The following is a 20,180-nucleotide window of genomic DNA, read 5'->3' as shown; positions in this document are numbered from 1 at the left end:
TGTGGTTCAACTTTTCCTGTGGAATGTGTCCTTCTAAACAGAGACAATCTGAATGTTGTCCTCAGCTGAGAACAAAGACTGTTAGAAACTCAATATATGGGTGCTTTGTCTTGCCAGTGACTTATTCATTCTTATTCCTTCCGCCTCTCCCTGCCTCCAATCTGAAAAATGAAATGATAGGGGGTTTTGTCTGCTTTTAAAACCACAGGCACTCTATTTAACTATGGAGAATTAACTATTGGTTTAGAGATGAGGAGACATGAAAACAAGGAGGCCGAGCAGCTGGTGAAGGAGTGTTGACAAGATGGGACACCAGCTGAGTAGCTGGCCTCAGGAGGGGAGCAACCAGAGGTGCCAGGTGGACTGGCAGAGTGGGAGGTGAGAGAGAGGACAAAAACAAGAGGTATAGTAAAAAGGTTTCAAAAAGAGGAGCAAGAGGAAACGCTAGCAGAGGAGAGATTAGGACATTTGAAGGAGAAAAGCAAATGATTAGGAAGTAACTTCCAGCAGCTCTTTCTGAACACATGATTTTCAAATGCACTGCCATTAGGAAGAGGAGAATTAGCACTGGGTGATGTGAGAAACAGCAGGCAAGGCAGCAGGGAGAGAAGCACTCAGGAAACAAAAGACAGGAGTTTCAATTTGGAGTATACCTGGAAGGCCAGTTGATAAGTGAAGGTGTGTCCCCTTCGGAATCTTTCTGCAGAAACCACTCATGTTTGAGTTTCCCTGTACTATCATGTACAAAAAACAAAACTTCAGAAAATTTCTATTAAAATGTCAACACATACACAGAAATTAGACTCTTTATAGTTGGAAAAAGGTGGGGTCCAATATATCTTAATTGTTTATAGGCTACGGGATAAATTGCTTTAATACTGAAATAGGGAGGGGGGGTGATAGGTTTGGGTGTAGAAAGATGGGGGATATCAGAAGTTCACATCTAATTGTAACAGATTTCAGTGGTCACAGCAAAATGTATGGAAGCAGTGATAGATAGGTTCTTGCCTGTCAGTGTAAACCAAAACTCAAACTAAAGCAATTTTAGAAAATTGATTATAATTTAAAACTGAAAGGCTAATTTCTGTTAAGAGAATCCTGGCTTTTGAAAATGTATAAACACATTTTGTCATGGGGTTTATATTCATGTCATGGAATTTCCAGGACATATGGTTCACTACTAAAATCAAGAGATTGAAATATACCTAAAGCCACCAAATATAGTGTTTTTCAGGCAATTTGAAAGTATTAATGGTCTGTAATAGTCACATTTTGCCCACAAATACCAATTCTCTTCTAAAAAGTTGAATTAAAAATATAAGGCAACATCTCATTCCTAAGTTTTGTTAAGGTAAATTGGTAAATAGCTACATATAAAAATAGCGTCCGAATAGCTCTTCGTTTCTCTCCAAGCCTCACTTCCACTGGAGCATCCCTAGTTCAGCAAATGGCCATTCCTTCTTCATGGTGGCTGGCCAAAAATTTGAACTCACTCTTGACACATCTGTTTCTCTCATACTCCACATCTAAGTCATGAGCAAATAAAGTAATAAAAAAGAAAGTCAATAAGATCATATCTTTAATAGCTTATCACCGAATAACGCAGCCAACACAACAGTGACCAATACTAATTCAAGTCTATCAATTCATGTTTATTGAATTCCTATTATGTACAAGGCACTGAGCTAAACTCTGAGAAGTAATAAAGGTGAATTAGGCCTCAACCACTCATTAAAAAGCTTATACCGTGGTCGGTAAACTGTGGCTCATGAGCCACATGTGGCTCTTTGGGCCCTTGCATGTGGCTCTTCCTAAGCCTTAGGAGTACCCTAATTAAGTTAATAACAATGTACTACCTATATAGTTTAAGTTTAAAAAATTTGGCTCTCAAAAGAAATTTCAATCGTTGTACTGTTGATATTTGGCTCTGTTGACTAATGAGTTTGCTGACCACTGGCTTATACCATGCTAAACAAGATAATATATTTTTTATGCAGTCATTCCTCAACACAAAATAGAATATAATGCAAGGTTGAATTTGACAGAGTACAATTAACCCTTAAATAACATTAAGTTTGAAATGCATAGGTCCACTTATATGTGGGTTGTTTTTTTTCCCCCAGTAAATATACAGTCGGTCCTCTGTATCCCTGGGTTTCACATGCATGCAGTGAATAAGCCACAGATGTGGAGAGCCAACTGTATGCATTGTCCAATGCCATTTTACATAAGGAACTTGAGCATCTGAGAGTTTTGGTCTTTTTTGGGCAGAACATGGTCCTGGAACTAATCCCTTGCAGATACCAAGGGATAACTACAGTGGACTTTTTGGAGAGCCAAGTTAATCACCGTGCCCCTGACCACCATGTTGTTCAAGGGTTGGCTGTAATTAAATCAGGCTGAAAATATTTCAGAGAAAAATCATAGGCAAGGAAAGCTGTAATAACCTGTATCCTCCTATAATACAGAAAGGACAATGGAAACTTTACATTGGAGTTAAAATCTTTACCAGCTCAAACCCTTGTCAACCTATCTGCAAGAGTTCTTCAATACCAGGATGCAAACAAATTTTAGGTCATAGCAATTCCCCAAAGAATAGAATGATAATTATAATAAAATTCTCTGAGTTTTCTAAAATCGCTTTGAGTTTTGGTTTGCACACTGACAGGCAAGGATCTGTTGTCCATCACTTCTGTATATTTTTTAAATATATCTTTTATTGTTGATATCTCCCATTCCCTCCCCCCCTTCCTCCTTCCTCTGGGACCCTACTCCCTGCCCCCAACCAGGTCTTACTTCTGTACATTTTGCTGTGACCATTGAAATCTGTTCCAATTAAATGTGAACTTCTATTTCTCCAGTAACATCCCCCTGTCTTTCTACATCCAAACCTATTACCCCACTGCCCTATCTTCAGCATTATAGCAATTTAGCCCGTAGCCAATAAACAATTCAGATGTATGAGAAGCCATTTTTTTCAACTATAAAGAATCTAATTTCTCAACATTTATATAAACATAGAATAGTTTAGCATATAATGTGAAGCTTGAAAGGATACAATGCAACATAGCACAGGATATAGAGCAGCGGTTCTCAACCTGTGGGTTGAGACCCCTTTCACAGGGGTCGCCTAAGACCATCGGAAAACACACATATAATTACATATTGCTTTGTGATTAATCACTATGCTTTAATTATGTTCAATTTGTAACAATGAAATTGGGGGTCACCACAACATGAGGAACTGTATTAAAGGGTCGCGGCATTAGGAAGGTTGAGAACCACTGAGTTATATTAACATGAGGGTTTTCAAAAGCAGATATCCATTACACCTTCTTCCTCTATATCAGTGGTTCCTCATATTGTGGTGACCCCCAATTTCATTGTTACAAATTGAACATAATTAAAGCATAGTGATTAACCACAAAAACAATATGTAATTATATATGTGTTTTCCGATGGTCTTAGGCGACCCCTGTGAAGGGGTCGCGACCCACAGGCTGAGAACCGCTGAATAACTAATATGCCTACATCACAGAGATATTTTAAGGCTCAAATACTTTTTGTATAAGAGTGCTTTATCACAGACAATGGCTTGGTGAGGGCCTGGGGTGGGGTGGGGGTGGGGTGAAGAACAGGAGCAGGCTGGAAGAGGTTCATGGAGGGAAAAGAAGGACCTATGTAATACTTTCAACAAGATTTTTTTTTTTAAAGGGCTTTGTAAACTGTGAAGTGCTAAACAATTTTCTGAAGATGACTTCAGATAAGAATAAAACTTGGTGAACATCACTATAAAAATATCAGGAGAGTTAAGAATATATTTAGTCAGCACTTGTAAAATGAAAATCACAGACATGATGACTTGCTGTGCTCTGTTTATTCATTACAACTTAGATATAGAACTTGCCAAAAAAACCAAGTAACTACTACCATGTAAGGGGCTACTCAAATCTGTGGGAAGCTGATATAGGGTTAAGCCTCGGACTGACCTGTTGGCAAAGTCAAAAAAAGTCCCAGCTTAGAGGGCACAGTCCTCTAAGCATAATTAGCCTTGACCTTATAACACTCCCCAGATCTTATCTGGGAAGCTAATGGGCTGAGGGAAATGCAGGAAGTGTAACTATGGTCAAAACAAGTGAAACTCATAAAAACTGTGTAACTATGGTGACCACTGCCCTGTTTACCTCTGACTATAAAAGGTTGGTACGGCCTGAGCACCGGTGGAAGTCCTTCCTCCTGAGTTGGACTTACTCGCCTGGCCCCCAATATTCCCAAATTATCTCATGTCTTTTATTTTTCATTTGTGTGCGGCTCCTCTTCCAGACCCAAACCCTGAACCACGCAGGGCGTGGAGGGAAACATTTACCAACACAAATCCCCCCTTTTTATTGAATTTATTGGGGTGACACTGGTTAACAAACATATACAGGTTTCAGGTGCACAATTCCACAATACGTCATCTGTACCCTGTATTATGTGTTCACCACCCCAAGTCAAGTCTCCGTTCATCACTATGTATTCTCCCTTTATCCTCCTCCACCTCCTCTCATCCCTCAGCAATCACCACACTGTTGTCTGTGTCCATGAGTTTTCTCTCTCTTTTTTTCTTTTTTGCTCAATCCCTTCACCCCCACCTAGCCCAAATAAATTTTGGCATTTAATATATATCATAAATGTATGTAATGAGAAAGAACATATGTGAAGGTATTGTGCCGAGAATATCATAAGCCCTTCAAAATGCTGGTCTCCTCTTCTTTCTTCATGGACCACATAGTATTACATGTTTGTGAGTTATGTTTTTATAGTTTAAAAAGATGATACATACATTGTCCCAATTCATACCTTCCATAAACAACAAGAGCAGAGTATAATGGAAAGAACTGATGGATTCAGAGAACTTGAATGAGTAAGTGGGTGATGGCTAATGGGCTTAGTTTCGTCAAAGTAGCTATGTGGTTTTAATTCAGTTATGTAAGTGCTTTTATCTTTAGTTTCTTCATGTATAAACTAGATTTTTAAACTAAATCATCTCCAGGGTTACTTCTGTTTCTAAGACTTTAAATTATTTAACAGCAAGTATCTATTTTGAGGGGTCTTGGGGGAGCCAGCTTCCCACAGACCAGAGGCTACCTTCCCAGGGAGAGGACCACAGGGTTCCTGTGGATAAGAGAACCATGAGACAGTGAACTCGGTTGTAACAGAACCTTTTTATGATGTGGTAACTAGCTGGCAGAGAATGATATTACCAGGAAATATAACTGTCATAGAGGACAGGAGCTACTCTTGGTTTGTGTCCCTCAATATATAATGTTATGCCATAACATCCTATAACCCCTAAGAGTGAACAGAGTACAATAGTGCTTCCTGATCACAAAGCGAGGTCAAGACCAGCACAATAAAAATAGTTTCACCCTGTGGGTGTCCAGTTCTAATTATGTAACAGCTTCTAATTATAAAACATTAGTCAGCTTAAGAAAAATGGCTTTTAACTTTCAGCATCTCATTAAAATGAACAGTTTATTTGCTGAAGTTACTTGTTTGGAAGAGGTGCTAATGGTTGCTTTGAACATACCCACAGGCATATGAATGTTAAAGATCTCATGCACCTAGGCAAATTTCTGCATTTAAAATTTAGCAGATATTTGAATTTTCAGGACATAGTAGCAAGTATTTTGGGTGACATATTCATATTGAAGTCAATGAACAGAAATTGATGCTTGCCAGTGAGAAGAGAATAAAATGAAAAGAAAATGGGAGTGAGTTCAGCATATGTTAATATCCAAACTCGGAGAGCAGGGCAAGGACAGCAGATGTTGGGTACAGGGACTGGAAGACAAAAAGGATGCCATCCCAACACTGGAAGGAACCCCAAAGTCTCTTCTTTGGGGAGTGGATGCTCAGCACACTCTGCTGTGACATGGAGCACGTGTTCCACAGCCTTCGTGCCACTGGAGAGACAGGCAGAGACAGTAATGCTGAGGGTCAAGAGGCAGTTATCTCCCTCGGCATCAGTCTCATGTGGACATTTCTATAAGGGCAGGTAAGCAGACAATTAATTTTAAAAATGAGCTTCAGGACCTGGGGATCATTTTCAGAGGCACCCCTCTCAATGGAGACAAATGCAATCAGAAATAAACTATAAGAAGGCAGCATAGCCCCTTTCCTTCTTAGGTGGCCCAGTCTGCATGTCACAGTGTTACAGGAAAGGCTCATTGTGGCCTATCCTGGCCTATCCTGAGACTCTCCACAGCTCTCTGCTGTTACATCTTTTACCAGTGGCAGCTGTTTCGGGTCAAATTGCAGCAGCATCCACTGGATGGAACCACTATAATCATTTTCTGGTCACTAATATTACAATTTATTCAGTGAGAAAGGGAGTGATGAGGATTGTAGTAGAGCAACAACAAAAAAATGAATGAGGGTTTTCTAGAGTAGGTCATCACCAGAAAATTAGATGTCATTCTCCCCTTTGCCAGTCCCATAGCTCACTGGGAACAGGAAGTCACAGTTGATACTCAGGAAAACAGCAGCTGCGGGTTTGGGTAAAGTGTTTCCACTCAGAAGTAACCAATATGGTACATTTTAAAATTCTATCTATCTATCTATCTATCTATCTATCTATCTATCTATCTATCATCTATCTTCCTCACCCAAGTTTATGTTTTTATTAATTTTAGAGAGAAAGAGTAAGGGACAGGGAGAGAAAGAGAGAAATATTGATGTGAGAAACATTCATCAGTTGCCTCCCGCATAAATCCTGACCAAGATCAAACCTGCAACTCTTCGGTGCATGGGATTCCAACCAACTAAGCTACATCCACCAGGGCTATTTATTTTTTAATATCAAGTGATACACAAAGTAGAAAATTCAATAAGAGCTTTGATTCAGGATTTCTAACAGTATCAGCTCAGATTTTTAAAAATTTGAATAATCCATGGCCCTAAATGACTTTAAATTTTATTCTAAAATCCACAGGGGGCTGACTGAATTAACAACGTGTGGAGAGTGGCTACAGTGTTTGGACAGGTTCAAGCCTCAGAATAATGAGAGGGCACAGTCCTCTCATTGCCACGTGCAAATCCCAGCTTGGAGGGCAGAGCCCTCCCAGCACAATTATAGCCAACAGCTATACTTGTAAGCTTGAACCTATGGTCCGAACACGTGGCCCCACGTGTCTGAGTGATGTGGGCTTGATAGAGTTCACATGCATGTAATTGAGTAGATTAGAGCATCGTAAACATCTTGACCACACCCTTACTTTACCTCGTGGAATCTGGCTATAAAATAAAGACATGGCTTGCGGGCGCTGTCACTAGCTCTCCATCAGAGAGGACAGTGTCCCACCCAGACCCAGCTTTTATTCTCTGGTCTGTCTTTTCTCAATCCTTCACCGCCCCCTCTCAGGCTCACCGAGCCTGGCTGAGCTGGCTCGGCACATAAGACGCCTTAGGGCTGAGTATGCTATGGCCTTGCCAGCTCACCACAACAAAGAATGGTTCATATTAATAACACTATCTTGTCCAGAAAACACAATTTCTAAATTCTAGGTTTACCAGGCTTGGCAGGCTTGGGCAGTGGGGGTTGGGAGGTATCTTATAGTCCATTCCATTACTATGTGCATTCCTAACTTGTTTCAGAACAATGTGTTCACCTGATTCCCAGGCAACCAACAGGATTTCTAAGCTACAGACCCTGTAACCTATACCCATACAGGATTGGGCAAGAGAAGGTTTACAGTTATGAGTATGCAAAACAGTTCATTCTTGTATTATCGTTTATTAATTATTTTCCATACAAACTACTGTAAACCTACTTTTGCACCATCGTGTATATACATCATACATATCTTCTTTATCATATAAACTGAACATTAAACAATTCTAAAATAAATTTATTACTCAGCTAAATGTTGCCTAAAGACTGTTATTGAGCTTATACTATACTATAAACTTAAATACAGTAGTACAGTGAAGTGTAAGCGCTGATGTTTATCCTGTGGGTACATGTGTCAGTGTATGTGAGTGCATACAAAAGTAAGCATTTGACATCTGGCTCATATTTTAATTTTCAAGCTATGGCAGGTAGTCTTCTGATGGTATATTCATGAGTGATGTATTCATATTTAACTAATGAAACAAAAACAGCCTCATGCTAGTGAGTACAAAATAAAATGATGAAATGGCAATGAGCTAATTCAGAGACTAATAGCCAAAAATCCTGACAGAGCTCGCTGATCAATACAATATAGCAGTGAGAAAAACATTCTATTTCAATGACAGAACAAACCCACGATGAAACGTGCTATTAAAATGTTTTGTTATTTGTAGACATTTTTTTGTCAATCCTTAATCTTCTTAAACTTTTCTGTTACCTATTTCCACATTAGATGACATTTTATTTTCACTCATGACTACTGGGTAACTGAGGTTTCTTTGGTTAGTGTTTTAATTCACAAAGTATTTTTATCTTTCTTTCCCACAAATGGAAATCAGATAACAGTGACTTTCTGACACCTGAATTACCTGGTGCTGGAGAGCGGACATCTAGCAGAATGGTAATCCTTTTGAAGTCCATCTTTACAAGATGAACCACTGGTGTCATTACAAAATAAATCTTATTTTAAATATCATATTGTCACACATTAATAGTATTTTTTTGGTTAATCCTCACCCAAGAATATTTTTCCAGTGATTTTTAGAGAGAGTGGAAGGGAGGGGGCGAGACAGAGAGAAACATCGATGTGAGAGAGACATATTGATTAGTTGCCTTCCACACATGCCTTGGGACCCTTTAGCCCGTGGCTGACACTATCCACTGAGCAAAACCAGCTAGGGCTCTTTTGCATTGTTTTTAATGTAAAGATAGATAGATCAGTGGTTGGCAAACTGCGGCTCGCGAGCCACATGCGGCTCTTTGGCCCCTTGAGTGTGAAATGATTTGTGTTTCTTTGCCTATAAGTCATAGAATTGTATACCTTGAATGATTTAATAAAATAAAGCATGTACTTCCTCAAGAACTCCTTTACAATTTCTTTCTTTTTTTAAAAAAATACATTTTATTGATTTTTTACAGAGAGAAAGGTAGAGGTATAGAGAGTTAGAAACATCAATGAGAGAGAAACATTGATTCAGCTGCCTCCTGCACACGCCCCACTGGGGATGAGCCCGCAACCAAGTACATGCTCCTGACCGGAATCGAACCTGGGACCCCTCAGTCCGCAGGCCGACGCTCTATCCACCGAGCCAAACCGGTTAGGGCTCCTTTACAATTTCTTAGTTTTTTTAAGTCTTTCTTTCTGGTAAGGCAACGTGAGGCTAAGACTAGGCTTAGGAAACTTCTAGGTAATATTGCTCTTGAAATAACCTAGAAAGAAATAACTCAAGATTTTAAGTTATATAACATTTTGAATATTAAGATTTTAACTCACACAAAACTATTAATTATCCTATCTTTTTCCCTGAAATACTCAACTAAGTTTTAATTATCATTACAACTGATTCAAAATTTCGCCAAGAATCTATTATATATGATCAAGATGACTAACCTATATACTGTGATAACATCTTAAACAGTTTTCATAATATGGCAACCAGAAATTAGATTCCCCATTATTTTTTTTTAAAACCAGTTCATTGTAAATCTCTCTTCCTAAATTGGAATGTGCGGTTTCTTTGTCCTTCTCACAGAGCACATGAAAATTTTTCTTTGATAGAAATTAATTAAGCCAAGAACACTGTTTCTACTATGCAATGCAAATTTCCCAAACACCAGGCTTTCTTTTCAAAATAAAAGACAACCGGTCACAGTCCCTAAATTTCAAGTAAAGTCCAAAGGCTGAACAAATGCCCTCAAAATACAATCTCAGGATCTATAGTATTTAACTATCTTAGAAGCTGATGTCTCTAAATATTTCAGTGTGGATGAGCAAGTGAGTAAAGACAGACCTTTGGACCAATAAACTTTAAGAATTAAAATGATCTGCTTTAGATGTATTACCACTCCTTAAAAATTATCACATTTACTACTCTGTCCTTATATAAAATAAATAGAAGTATCTTCCCACTTTTTTTTTCTTCAGAGTAAATTTGCTTGACCTTAGGTTTTCATCCCTCCTCAATTCACCTGTGAAGCTAATGCCTGCTTGAGCTAAAAAAATACACTTCTGAGTTTATTTAGAGACCTAGTTGACCCAGAGTCCTAGACCAGTGGTCAGCAAACTGCGGCTTGCGAGCCACATGCGGCTCTTTGGCCCCTTAAGTGTGGCTCTTCCACATAATACCGACTTCTGCACATGGGCCACGAAGTTTCAATCGCACTGTACATGCGCGCCCACACGTGGTATTTGGTGGAAGAGCCACAAGAGCCGCATGTGGCTCGCGAGCCGCAGTTTGCCAACCACTGACCTAGACAATTACCTCAAACCTTAAAGTAGAATGTTTAAGTAAATTACATTTTAAAGATGGTCACCACACTTTTTAAATTCAAATCTAAATATTTAACCCAGAAATTTAAATTTTAAAATATATACTCTCTTCTGGTATTTGACTTTCTGATTTCATGCCTTTTCTGATTTTTTCCAAATGAGAGCTGTTTTTGTCTCTGGTTGATCTTATTACACAGTGATTTCTCTTAATAGTTGATCTTTTTAAAAAGGCATTCTTACAAACAACAGTATTCTTAGTGTGTTGATATAATCACATAACTACATGTTATAGTTATAGTCATTATATACTGTAGTCACACCTCATACTCTAAATCCGCAGTCGGCAAACTGCGGCTTGCGAGCCACATGCGGCTCTTTGGCCCCTTGAGTGTGGCTCTTCCTAAGCCTTAGGAGTACCCTAATTAAGTTAATAACAATGTACTACCTATATAGTTTAAGTTTAAAAAAATTGGCTCTCAAAAGAAATTTCAATCGTTGTACTGTTGATATTTGGCTCTGTTGACTAATGAGTTTCAACCACTGTGCTAAACCAAAATCCTTCCACTGGTTAGTGGTGGTCTTTCTGCTTTGGGATTTTAAATGACAACAAAAGCAATCACCAAAAAGTCTTGGGTATGATTACAGAAAAACAAATAAAAGAAAAAGAGAACATTAAAAGGCAGTGAGAACCAGTAAAAAGAAAAGCCCTAAAACAAGGCTTCCATGAAAGTGCTCCCATGGCACCTGTTTAGTTTACTGTTAAAAAATAATAAAAATAAAAAGGCTTCCTGCTTTGGTAGAACCTGTTTTGATATTGTGAAAATTAAAACATCATATATATGAGCCCAGATTCCAAATAATGCCAGAAATACCCAGACTATAAGACCTTTCAGGACATGGGAAGACAAGTGGTCAGTAGGGCTGAATGCTTACCTTGATCGAGCTTCAGCGGGGAGTGGCGGGTCACCAGAGTGGCTTGGGGATGCTGGCTGCCCAGGTGAAGAGAGGGGCATGCTGTGCATTTGCTTTGGGGACTTTGGCACCTCACTGAAGGAGCAGTCTTGCCCGCAAAACTGGAAGGATGAGGAACTCTCAACTGTTGGGGGCAGGTCCAGGGCCTGCTGCCCAGTGGCATTCAGCTCTTGACCTCGTCTTTGGTTTTCCATGTTTAGCAGCACCTCTGTGTTGGAAACACCGTCCCTGGCATGGAGGGCATAGTCCTGGGATTCAGCCACACAGGTCTTGAGCCTTGGGATCTCAGTGCTGGAGTACAGAGAACTGAAATCTTTGCTTGACTCAGCCGGCCTGTCACTTTTTCCTCCCCTTTTCTCAACAGCATCTGGCTCCCTCCTGGACTTGGTATATCGAGACAAAGATTCGGAGTCTGCTTCAGAATCCAGAGCTAGCCCATATTTTTCTGCCAGTTGCCGTCTCCTCTCCGCTTTGTACCTTGCAATCCTTTCAGCTTTGGACTCAAGACCCTGGGTGTCCATACCTGAACTGTAAGATGAGTCACCATGGATACCTGAGGTTTCTGTGCAGTGTTTAGGTTGAGTCTGCTTTTCTAAAGAAGAATCAGAAGTTTCTTCCTCTTCATTTGATCGGCCTACAAGAACATCACATGAATAATAAATATAAATTTAAGTAAAGATATATTTACTCTACTCTGTTATGTACATAAAACACACTTGAGCACATAGGCTTTGAAGGACCAGTTTCTCACACAGGTGTAGTCAGCTAAATGGTTACCTGGGATGTTGGAGGTCTGAGATCTGCAGTGAAATACACAAAGGCTGGGAATGTTCTATCAGCAAGTCATGTAAAGCAAGGGCTGAACTAAAGCTCAGTGCGTCATTCCTGAGGGCTCTTCAGTCCTTGCCCAGGGCTTATATCCTCTTACTAATATACTGTTTTTTGTTTCTGAGTTTAATATTTCATGTGTGAGACCAGAGGATGAGTTCAGAGCCCGCTAGAAAAAGATGATAGATATTTGAACTGCTGTAATCTGACAAGTGAGGGATTGTGGTTTCATAGGATCTGAGAGTAACCATAACAATAATGGCCCATGTCAGTATTCACCAGGTTTTTTTTAAAATAGAAGTGAATTTTTCCAATTGTAGCACACATGCTTGACATATAAAATGTCTACCATGAAAACATAGGAAGGTAAAAGCCCAAATCATCAGTAATCACTAATTTATAATAATCAACAATAAATAAATTAGTAATTTACCAAATATTTCTATTTAGTCCTTCTAGTCTTTTATATAATTGACTAGAGGCCCAGCATGAAATTTGTGCGGGGGGTGGGGTGGGTTCCCTCAGCCCAGCCTGCACCCTCTCCAATCCAGGACCCCCTCGGGGGATGTCAGACTGCCCTCTCACAATCCTGGACCGCTGGCTCCTAATCGCTCACCTGCCTGCCTGCCTGGTTGCCCCTAACTGCCCCGTCCCCCCCACCCCCCGCCGGCCTGATCGCCCCTCACTGCCTCTGCGTGCCGGCCTGATCACCCCTGACTGCCCCCCCCCCCCCGCTGGCCTGTTCACCCCTAACTGCCCCTTGCTGCCGGCCAGGTTGCCCCCAACTTCCCCCCTCTGCCAGCCTGGTTGCCCCTAACTGACGCCCCCCCCCCCGCCAGTCTAGTTGCCCCTCACTCCCCCCCCTCCGCCAGCCTGGTCATCTCTTACTGCCCCCCTGCCAGCCTGGTCACCCCCAACTGCCCCACCTGCTGGCCTGGTCACTCCCAACTGCCCCCCCCTTGCTGGCCTGGTTGCCCCTGATGGCCCCCCCGCTGGCCTGGTCACCCCACGGAGCCTGCTTGTTCAATCATTTGATCGTCCCTCACTAACCCCCTGCTGGCCTGGTCGTAGGCAGCTATCTTGTAAGGGCATGAGGGTCAATTTGCATATTACCTCTTTATTATATAGGATTTCTTTTTTCTATATAGAATCATTTTTATATAATATCCATGTTCTATATAAAGCATTTTCTGCTAAAACCGGTTTGGCTCAGTGGATAGAGTGTCAGCCTGCAGACTGAAAGGTCCCGGGTTCAATTCCGGTCAAGGGCATGTACCTGGGTTGCGGGCACTTCCCCAGTGGGGGATGTGCAGGAGGCAGCTGATCGATGTTTCTCTCTTATCGATGTTTCTAACTCTCTCTCTCTCTTCCTCTCTGTAAAAAAATCAATAAAATATATTTTAAAAAAATTTAAAAAAAAATAAAACATTTTCTATACTTGGAACTCTTATTTTGAAGACATCATTCTTTTAAGGGTTCGTAATATTCTATCCAATAGGCATGCATCATTAATTTAACCCTTTTTCTATTACTGAGCATTTAAGTTGTTTCTATCTTTTAATCAGTCTGATTTTCTTAATTACTATCTCAACAGACCTGTAAAATTGCTTTATCAGGACGTACATATATTTTTTGCCTTCACTCTTTTTTTAAAAAATTCTTTATTGTTTAAAGTATTACATATGTCTCTTTTTCCCCCCATTGACCTCTTCCCAGCTACTCCCACCCCCTAGCATATGCCCTCACCCCTCTACTGTCTGTGTCCATTGGTTATGCTCATAAGCACACATATAAGTTCTTTGGTTGATCTCTTACCCCCAAACCCCCTCCCCTGTCTTCCCCCTGAGGTTTAGCAGTCTGTTCAATGCTTCTGTGTGTCTGGCTCTATTTTTGTTCATCAGTTTATGTTGTTCATTATACTCCACAAATGAGTGAGATCATGTGATATTTATCTTTCTCCGACTGGCTTATTTCACTTAGCATAATGCTCTCCAGGTTCATCCATGCTGTTGCAAATGGTAAGAGTTCTTTCTTTTTTATGGCAGCATAGTATTCCATTGTATAGATGTACCACCGGTTTTGGGTTTTTTAAAAAATATATTTTTATTGATTTTTTTTACACAGAGGAAGGGAGAGGGATAGAGAGTTAGAAACATCGATGAGAGAGAAACATCGATCAGCTTCCTCCTGCAAACTCCCTACTGGGGATGTGCCCACAACCAAGGTACATGCCCCTGACCGGAATCGAACCTGGGACCCTTCAGTCCGCAGACTGCCACTCTATCCACTGAGCCAAACTGGTTAGGGCATGTACCACCGTTTTTTAATCCACTCATCTGCTGATGGTCACTAGGGCTGTTTCCAAATCTTAGCTATTGTAAATTATGCTGCTATGAAGATAGGGGTGCATATATCCTTTCTGATTGGTGTTTCTGATTTCTTGGGATATATTTCTAGAAGTGGTATTACTGAGTCAAATGGCAGTTCCATTTTTAATTTTTTGAGGAAACTCCATACTGTTTTCAACAGTGGCTGCAACATCTTTTTTTTTAAATATATTTTATTGATTTTTTACAGAGAGGAAGGGAGAGAGATAGAGAGTTAGAAACATCGATGAGAGAGAAACATCGATCAGCTGCCTCCTGCACACCCCCTACTGGGGATGTGCCTGCAACCCAGGTACATGCCTTTGACCGGAATTGAACCAGGGACCTTTCAGTCCGAAGGCCAACGCTCTATCCACTGAGCCAAACCGGTTTCAGCAACATCATTTTAATATACATGTTAGACTGTCAAATTAATTTCTATAAAGTCCACATCAATTTACTCTTGAATCTGCACTATATCCTCTCTTCTTATAAACATTGAGGGCTAATTTTTAAAATTTCCTTTGATTACTTGAAAAAGAGAATAAACACATTTTTCTATTGATTACTAGACATTTGTCTTATCTTATTCTTCTCTGAAATACCTGGTCAAGCTTATTGCTCTGTATTCTATTAATTCATAGTGTCATTTTTATTGGTTTGTGTCAATGTTTATAGGAAGAACATGAGTCTTTATCTTATAAATATTTTCAAACTTGCTTGTTTAACTTTCTTGTTAAGTCTACTTGTAAGATTTAATAGTTATGTAGTCAAGTCCATTACCTGGTCATTTGTGATTTCCACAGCTGTTTCTGTGTTCTGAAAGTCCTTCTCAATTCAACTTAAATTATCTATTCACCTACATTTTCATGTTTTTTATTTTATTTAAATTAATCATGTAATTAATTGGAACTTACTTTTATGTTTAGTGTGAAGTGAGAAGAGAAATATGTTTCCTTCTCCACCCCACAAGAACCCATTTTTCCAAGACCAATTTATTGAATAACTCTTCCTTTTCTCACTAACATGTGATGCTTAAATGATTTTATAATACACTAGAGGTCCGGTGCATGAGATTCTTGCACTAAGGGGAGGATCCTCAGCCCGCCCTGCGCCCTCTCGCTGTCCATGACCCCTCGGGGAATGCCTGCCTGCTCACTGCTCCTTAGTGCTGCCATGGGGCGGGAGAGGCTCCCACCACCGCCATTGCGCTTGCCAGCTGTGAGCCTGGCTTCTGCCTGAGCAGCACTCCCCTCATGGGAGCACACTGACTACCCGGGGGCATTTCCTGCATTTAGCATTGCCCTCTGGTGGTCAGTGTGCAACATAGTGACTGGTCATTCTGGTAGTTCTGCCATAATGGTTGCTTAGGCTTTTATTATACAGTCTAGAGGCCCGATGCACAAAATTCATGCCTTCCTTCACCCAGCTGCCGGAACCGGCTTCCCTCTGGCACCTGGGACCCAGGCTTCCCTCCAGCACCAGGGAACCAGACTTCCCTCCGGCCGTTGGCAGGCACTCGGGATCCAGGCTTGCCTCTGGCTGCCGGCCAGCACCAGGGATCGGGCTTCCCTCATAGCCCTGACTTCCTCAGGAAAAATGTCCAGTCTAATTTGCTTATTACACTTTTATTATTATAGATAGCTTAACCTTTTATACAAGAGGGTTTATTTCTGGCTATAAACTGGGTACTCTATTTTTGATTTTTCGTGTATGTAATTTTTAAAATCTTAGTTCTCTACTTTTCTTGCCATAAAAGATCAGGAACTATAGAGATATGCAAACCAATAACATTATGCAGTGAGACCAACACCCCTTTCTGGGGGAGAAACCAGAAACCATCCTATATAATAGAACTCAAATATGCAAATCGACCAAACAACGGAATGACAGGTGGAATGACCAGTTGCTATGACACGCACTGACCACCAGGGGACAGACGCTCAACACAGGAGCTGCCCTCAACCAGTCCTGTGGGGGCGGACATAAATGTGTTGTTGATGTTTTTAACAAGTATGTGTAATAATAAGTACACCTACACAATTAATTTTTTTAGAGTATCTCACTTTCCAATCCCATTAGACAAAAAGGCTATGCTGGAGCAGCCTGCCTGATGATGGCCACCAGGGATGCTCACCGGTGTGGGGGCTGGCTGGGTCTGTGGCTCGCATGTATCTGGGCGTGTCTTCCTCCAGCAGCCGGTGAGTCACTAACCCTGTGCAACTCTGCAAGAGGATGGGCTGGGTGTCCGTTTCAATTCCTTCTAAGCGCCTGGCAATTCTTTCTTTTCTGCACAAAACACAAAAAAACAAAACAAAACAGAATAAAAAAACAATGGAAATCAACTCTAAGGGAAAACTGAATACTGCTTTGCCAAGCTCTTCTACTTGCAAATTACATACAATATATAACTTACCTTTTCATTTTTAAAAATTCTTTCCTCTCTGGTTCAAAGATTTTTCTTAAATCTGCAACTAAAACAAAATAAAAGAATAAAGTAGTCCAGCATTTATCAGTCATCCACTCATTTTACTCATTCATGCAACATATATTTATTGAACTCCTATTTCTGCTCTTGGCTCCCCACGAAACAGTGACACACAAAATGACACAGATCCTGCTTTCCTGGAGGTTGTCTTCTAGTGAGGCAGGCAGGTATCAAATGAGAGCGTACACATAAATAAATACACACCCCCCCCCCCCACACACACACACAGGATGGGTTAAGAAGTAAAACCATAAGAGTAAGGGACAGATGACAACAGCAAGATGTATTTCATTCAGGGGAGTCAGAGGAGGCCTAACCAATAAGATCTCCCTAGCAAACAAAAATCTCAGTAACTATTTTTAGTTGTTATTAGATTTAGGAAATATTTTTAGCTTTTCATTGACATTTGCAACAGTAGAGATTAATACTATGCCCCACCCTACCGCCACCCCATCAGCAAACTATAACAGCCAAGACTCTTCACTCCTATTTCACCCTATCTTTTAACCTGTAAATATCTGTCACTACCTAGTTGTGTTTCCAGCAGTGCCCACGTGTCATGTACATTAACACAGCCTCAGCCCCTCCCACAGGCTTTCACTGGGAGGAAATGTTAACATGCGCTTCTTCGCTATAATTTAGGTACATGATGGACAAAGTGATTACTGTAACTTTCCTAACAACACTGGATGACCCGATGACTGTTCTGCTGATGCTGCAAGGATCTCATGTGATACTAACTACAAAGATATTACTAAGATGCCAAATAATTGTTTCTTTGGAGAAATAGCCCAATTTTGTGGAGAATAAAGGTCTTTCTTCTGGCCTCCTCCTCAATCACAGGAATTCATGAAGGTTCATCTGAGTGGTTCCTATGGAGGGCTCAGGACGGGGTAGAGAGAGGGGTCACTGACAGTCCCCAGGACCCACAAACGTTTTAAAGACTGAGTTAATTTTCAACTGCTTCAATTCTACATGTGTGGTTTTTTTTTCAAAGTGATCATTTTTAGTAATGAGTCAAAACCACACACACACACACACACACACACACACACACACACGGCTTTTATACTACCCTTTGTGTTCAGAGATACAAACCTTGTTTTTTTTTAATTGATTTTTAAATGATAAGCACCTTAAGATTTAAGTTAGGTTGACTTTTGTTAAGATTGTTGGCTTCAAAAGAGTCTCTCTCTCACTTGGCCTTCCCAGGAACCACAGTAGCTAGAGGCAGAAATGTGCTTGACCTGCAATGTCAATTATGGTCCTACTTAGAAGACAAGGGTATAATGATAATGGGGCATCCACCCTGCTGCCTTTGCGGGAAGCTTGGCTAACAATGGCTCCCCAGTTAACAAATTAACTCTAGTGAGATGATATAAACGAAAGAGTATCCATTATTTATTTAAATCCCCAAAGTGGAGAATGGAGCTGCATTTTTTTTAGAAGACTGCTCAAGAAGCTATTGAAACCAAATTCCAAGTGCTCTGAAAGGTATGCCTTATGCCTATGCCTCAAAACCCTAATTGAGAAATCGAGTAAGGTTATAGGGTCCTGAGTAGCATAATGACATGCACATGCCACTTACCTTTTTCCCCCCCAAACTACTTCAACTAAGGTATGTTATGGTCTGAAAGTTTATACCCCCCGCCTCCCAAATTCATATGTTGAAATCCTGCTCTCCAAAGTGACGGTATTCGGAGGCGGGACCTTTGGAAGAGCTTGGGCTCTGGCCTCACGATTAGAATTAGTGCTCTCACAGAAGAGGCCTCACAGAGCTCCCTCTTGCCTTCCACCATAAAGGATACAACCAAAGGGTGTCTGTCTGCAACCCAGAAGAAGGTCCTCATCAGAACCTGACCATGCTGGCACCCTGATATGGCCTTCCAGCCTCTGGCACAGTGACAAGTAAAATGTTGCTGTTTGTAGGCCACCCAGTTTATGGTATTTTTGTTATAGCAGTCAAAATGCATATGACAAGGTAAGGATAAAATATTACTATAACACACACATAGAGTGGCATATAACTTCCATTGGGAAAAGTTAAGACATATGATTTTTGTCCTAAATTAAGATTGTGAAAGTCACTTTTAAGTCATTAAATTTTTAATTTCTCCTATAAATATGCAACTAAAGAAAAAAAGTAACTTCAGCAGTATAGTGAGAAAGCTAAACAACAAGCTGTTTCCTAATATTATTTATTCTAGAAGGAAAAATCTACTGGCTGTGAGACTATGCAAATGTCCCACCCATAACAAAACTATACTTTTCCTACTACCATTACCACTCTGTTTCCGTATTCTATAAGGACTAAGATACTGTGAGAAGGGGGCAAGCTAAATGATGGTCAGAATATAGTGCATCACAGAAACTAAAGCCCAAGAAGTCTGGGGCAGTGAGAGGAAAGAGAGGGACAGGGCAGGTAAGCCAAGTTATCCTACTGTCCATTAGGATCTCTGTGTGTTCTGAACAAAACAGGCTGGGCAACCCAGCAGTGAACACTGTCCCCTGCTAGCCATTCACTGCTAGGCATACGAAGTCTCGGGATAGCATTAAGCAGACATACAGTTGCACTGCATCAGGGTCACAGACTCACAGAGGCTGGCTCTGGAGTAGATCACAGATCACTATGGCCTTTTGAATGGGCAATTTCTTTGTTGCCTTGAACTACAGGATGGTGAGTAGCCATGTTTCTCCTACTAAATGCCAAATCATCTCCAGTTGTTGTGACTCAAAAATGTTCCCATGAGTTTGCCAAGCCCCCCTTGAAATGATTCTGTCCTGGATTGAGAATCATTGAACTCAGCCCAGAGATTTCCAAAAGGCAGTCTGTTCTTGAGAATATGCCATAGGGCAGTGATGGCGAACCTTTTGAGCTCAGCGTGTCAGCATTTTGAGAAACCCTAACTTAACTCTGGTGCCGTGTCACATATAGAAATTTTTTGATATTTGCAACCATAGTAGAACAAAGACATATTTTTGATATTTATTTTATATATTTAAATGCCATTTAACAAAGAAAAATCAACCAAAAAAATGAGTTTGCGTGTCACCTCTGACACGTGTGTCACAGGTTCACCATCACTGCCATAGGGTATACTA

General features: G+C 40.6%; 1 protein-coding gene across 1 annotated transcript in view; it reads right to left on the bottom strand.

Annotated features, from left to right (window-relative positions):
* Nucleotides 1-20,180, bottom strand: part of SVIL (supervillin) — a 266,016-nt gene that overhangs the window by 75,187 nt on the left and 170,649 nt on the right. The window contains exons 6-8 of the mRNA XM_081100660.1: nt 17,007-17,064; nt 16,728-16,879; nt 11,358-12,030 (exon numbers count right to left, since the gene is read on the bottom strand). Coding sequence (XP_080956786.1) covers nt 11,358-12,030; nt 16,728-16,879; nt 17,007-17,014 — 833 coding nt within the window. The 5' untranslated portion in view covers nt 17,015-17,064. The remainder of the gene's footprint in view (nt 1-11,357; nt 12,031-16,727; nt 16,880-17,006; nt 17,065-20,180) is intronic.

Source organism: Myotis nattereri (assembly GCF_964212035.1).
Source record: "Myotis nattereri genome assembly, chromosome: 1".
Taxonomy (NCBI): Eukaryota; Metazoa; Chordata; class Mammalia; order Chiroptera; family Vespertilionidae; genus Myotis; species Myotis nattereri.
This window is presented reverse-complemented; position numbering and strand designations above follow the sequence as displayed.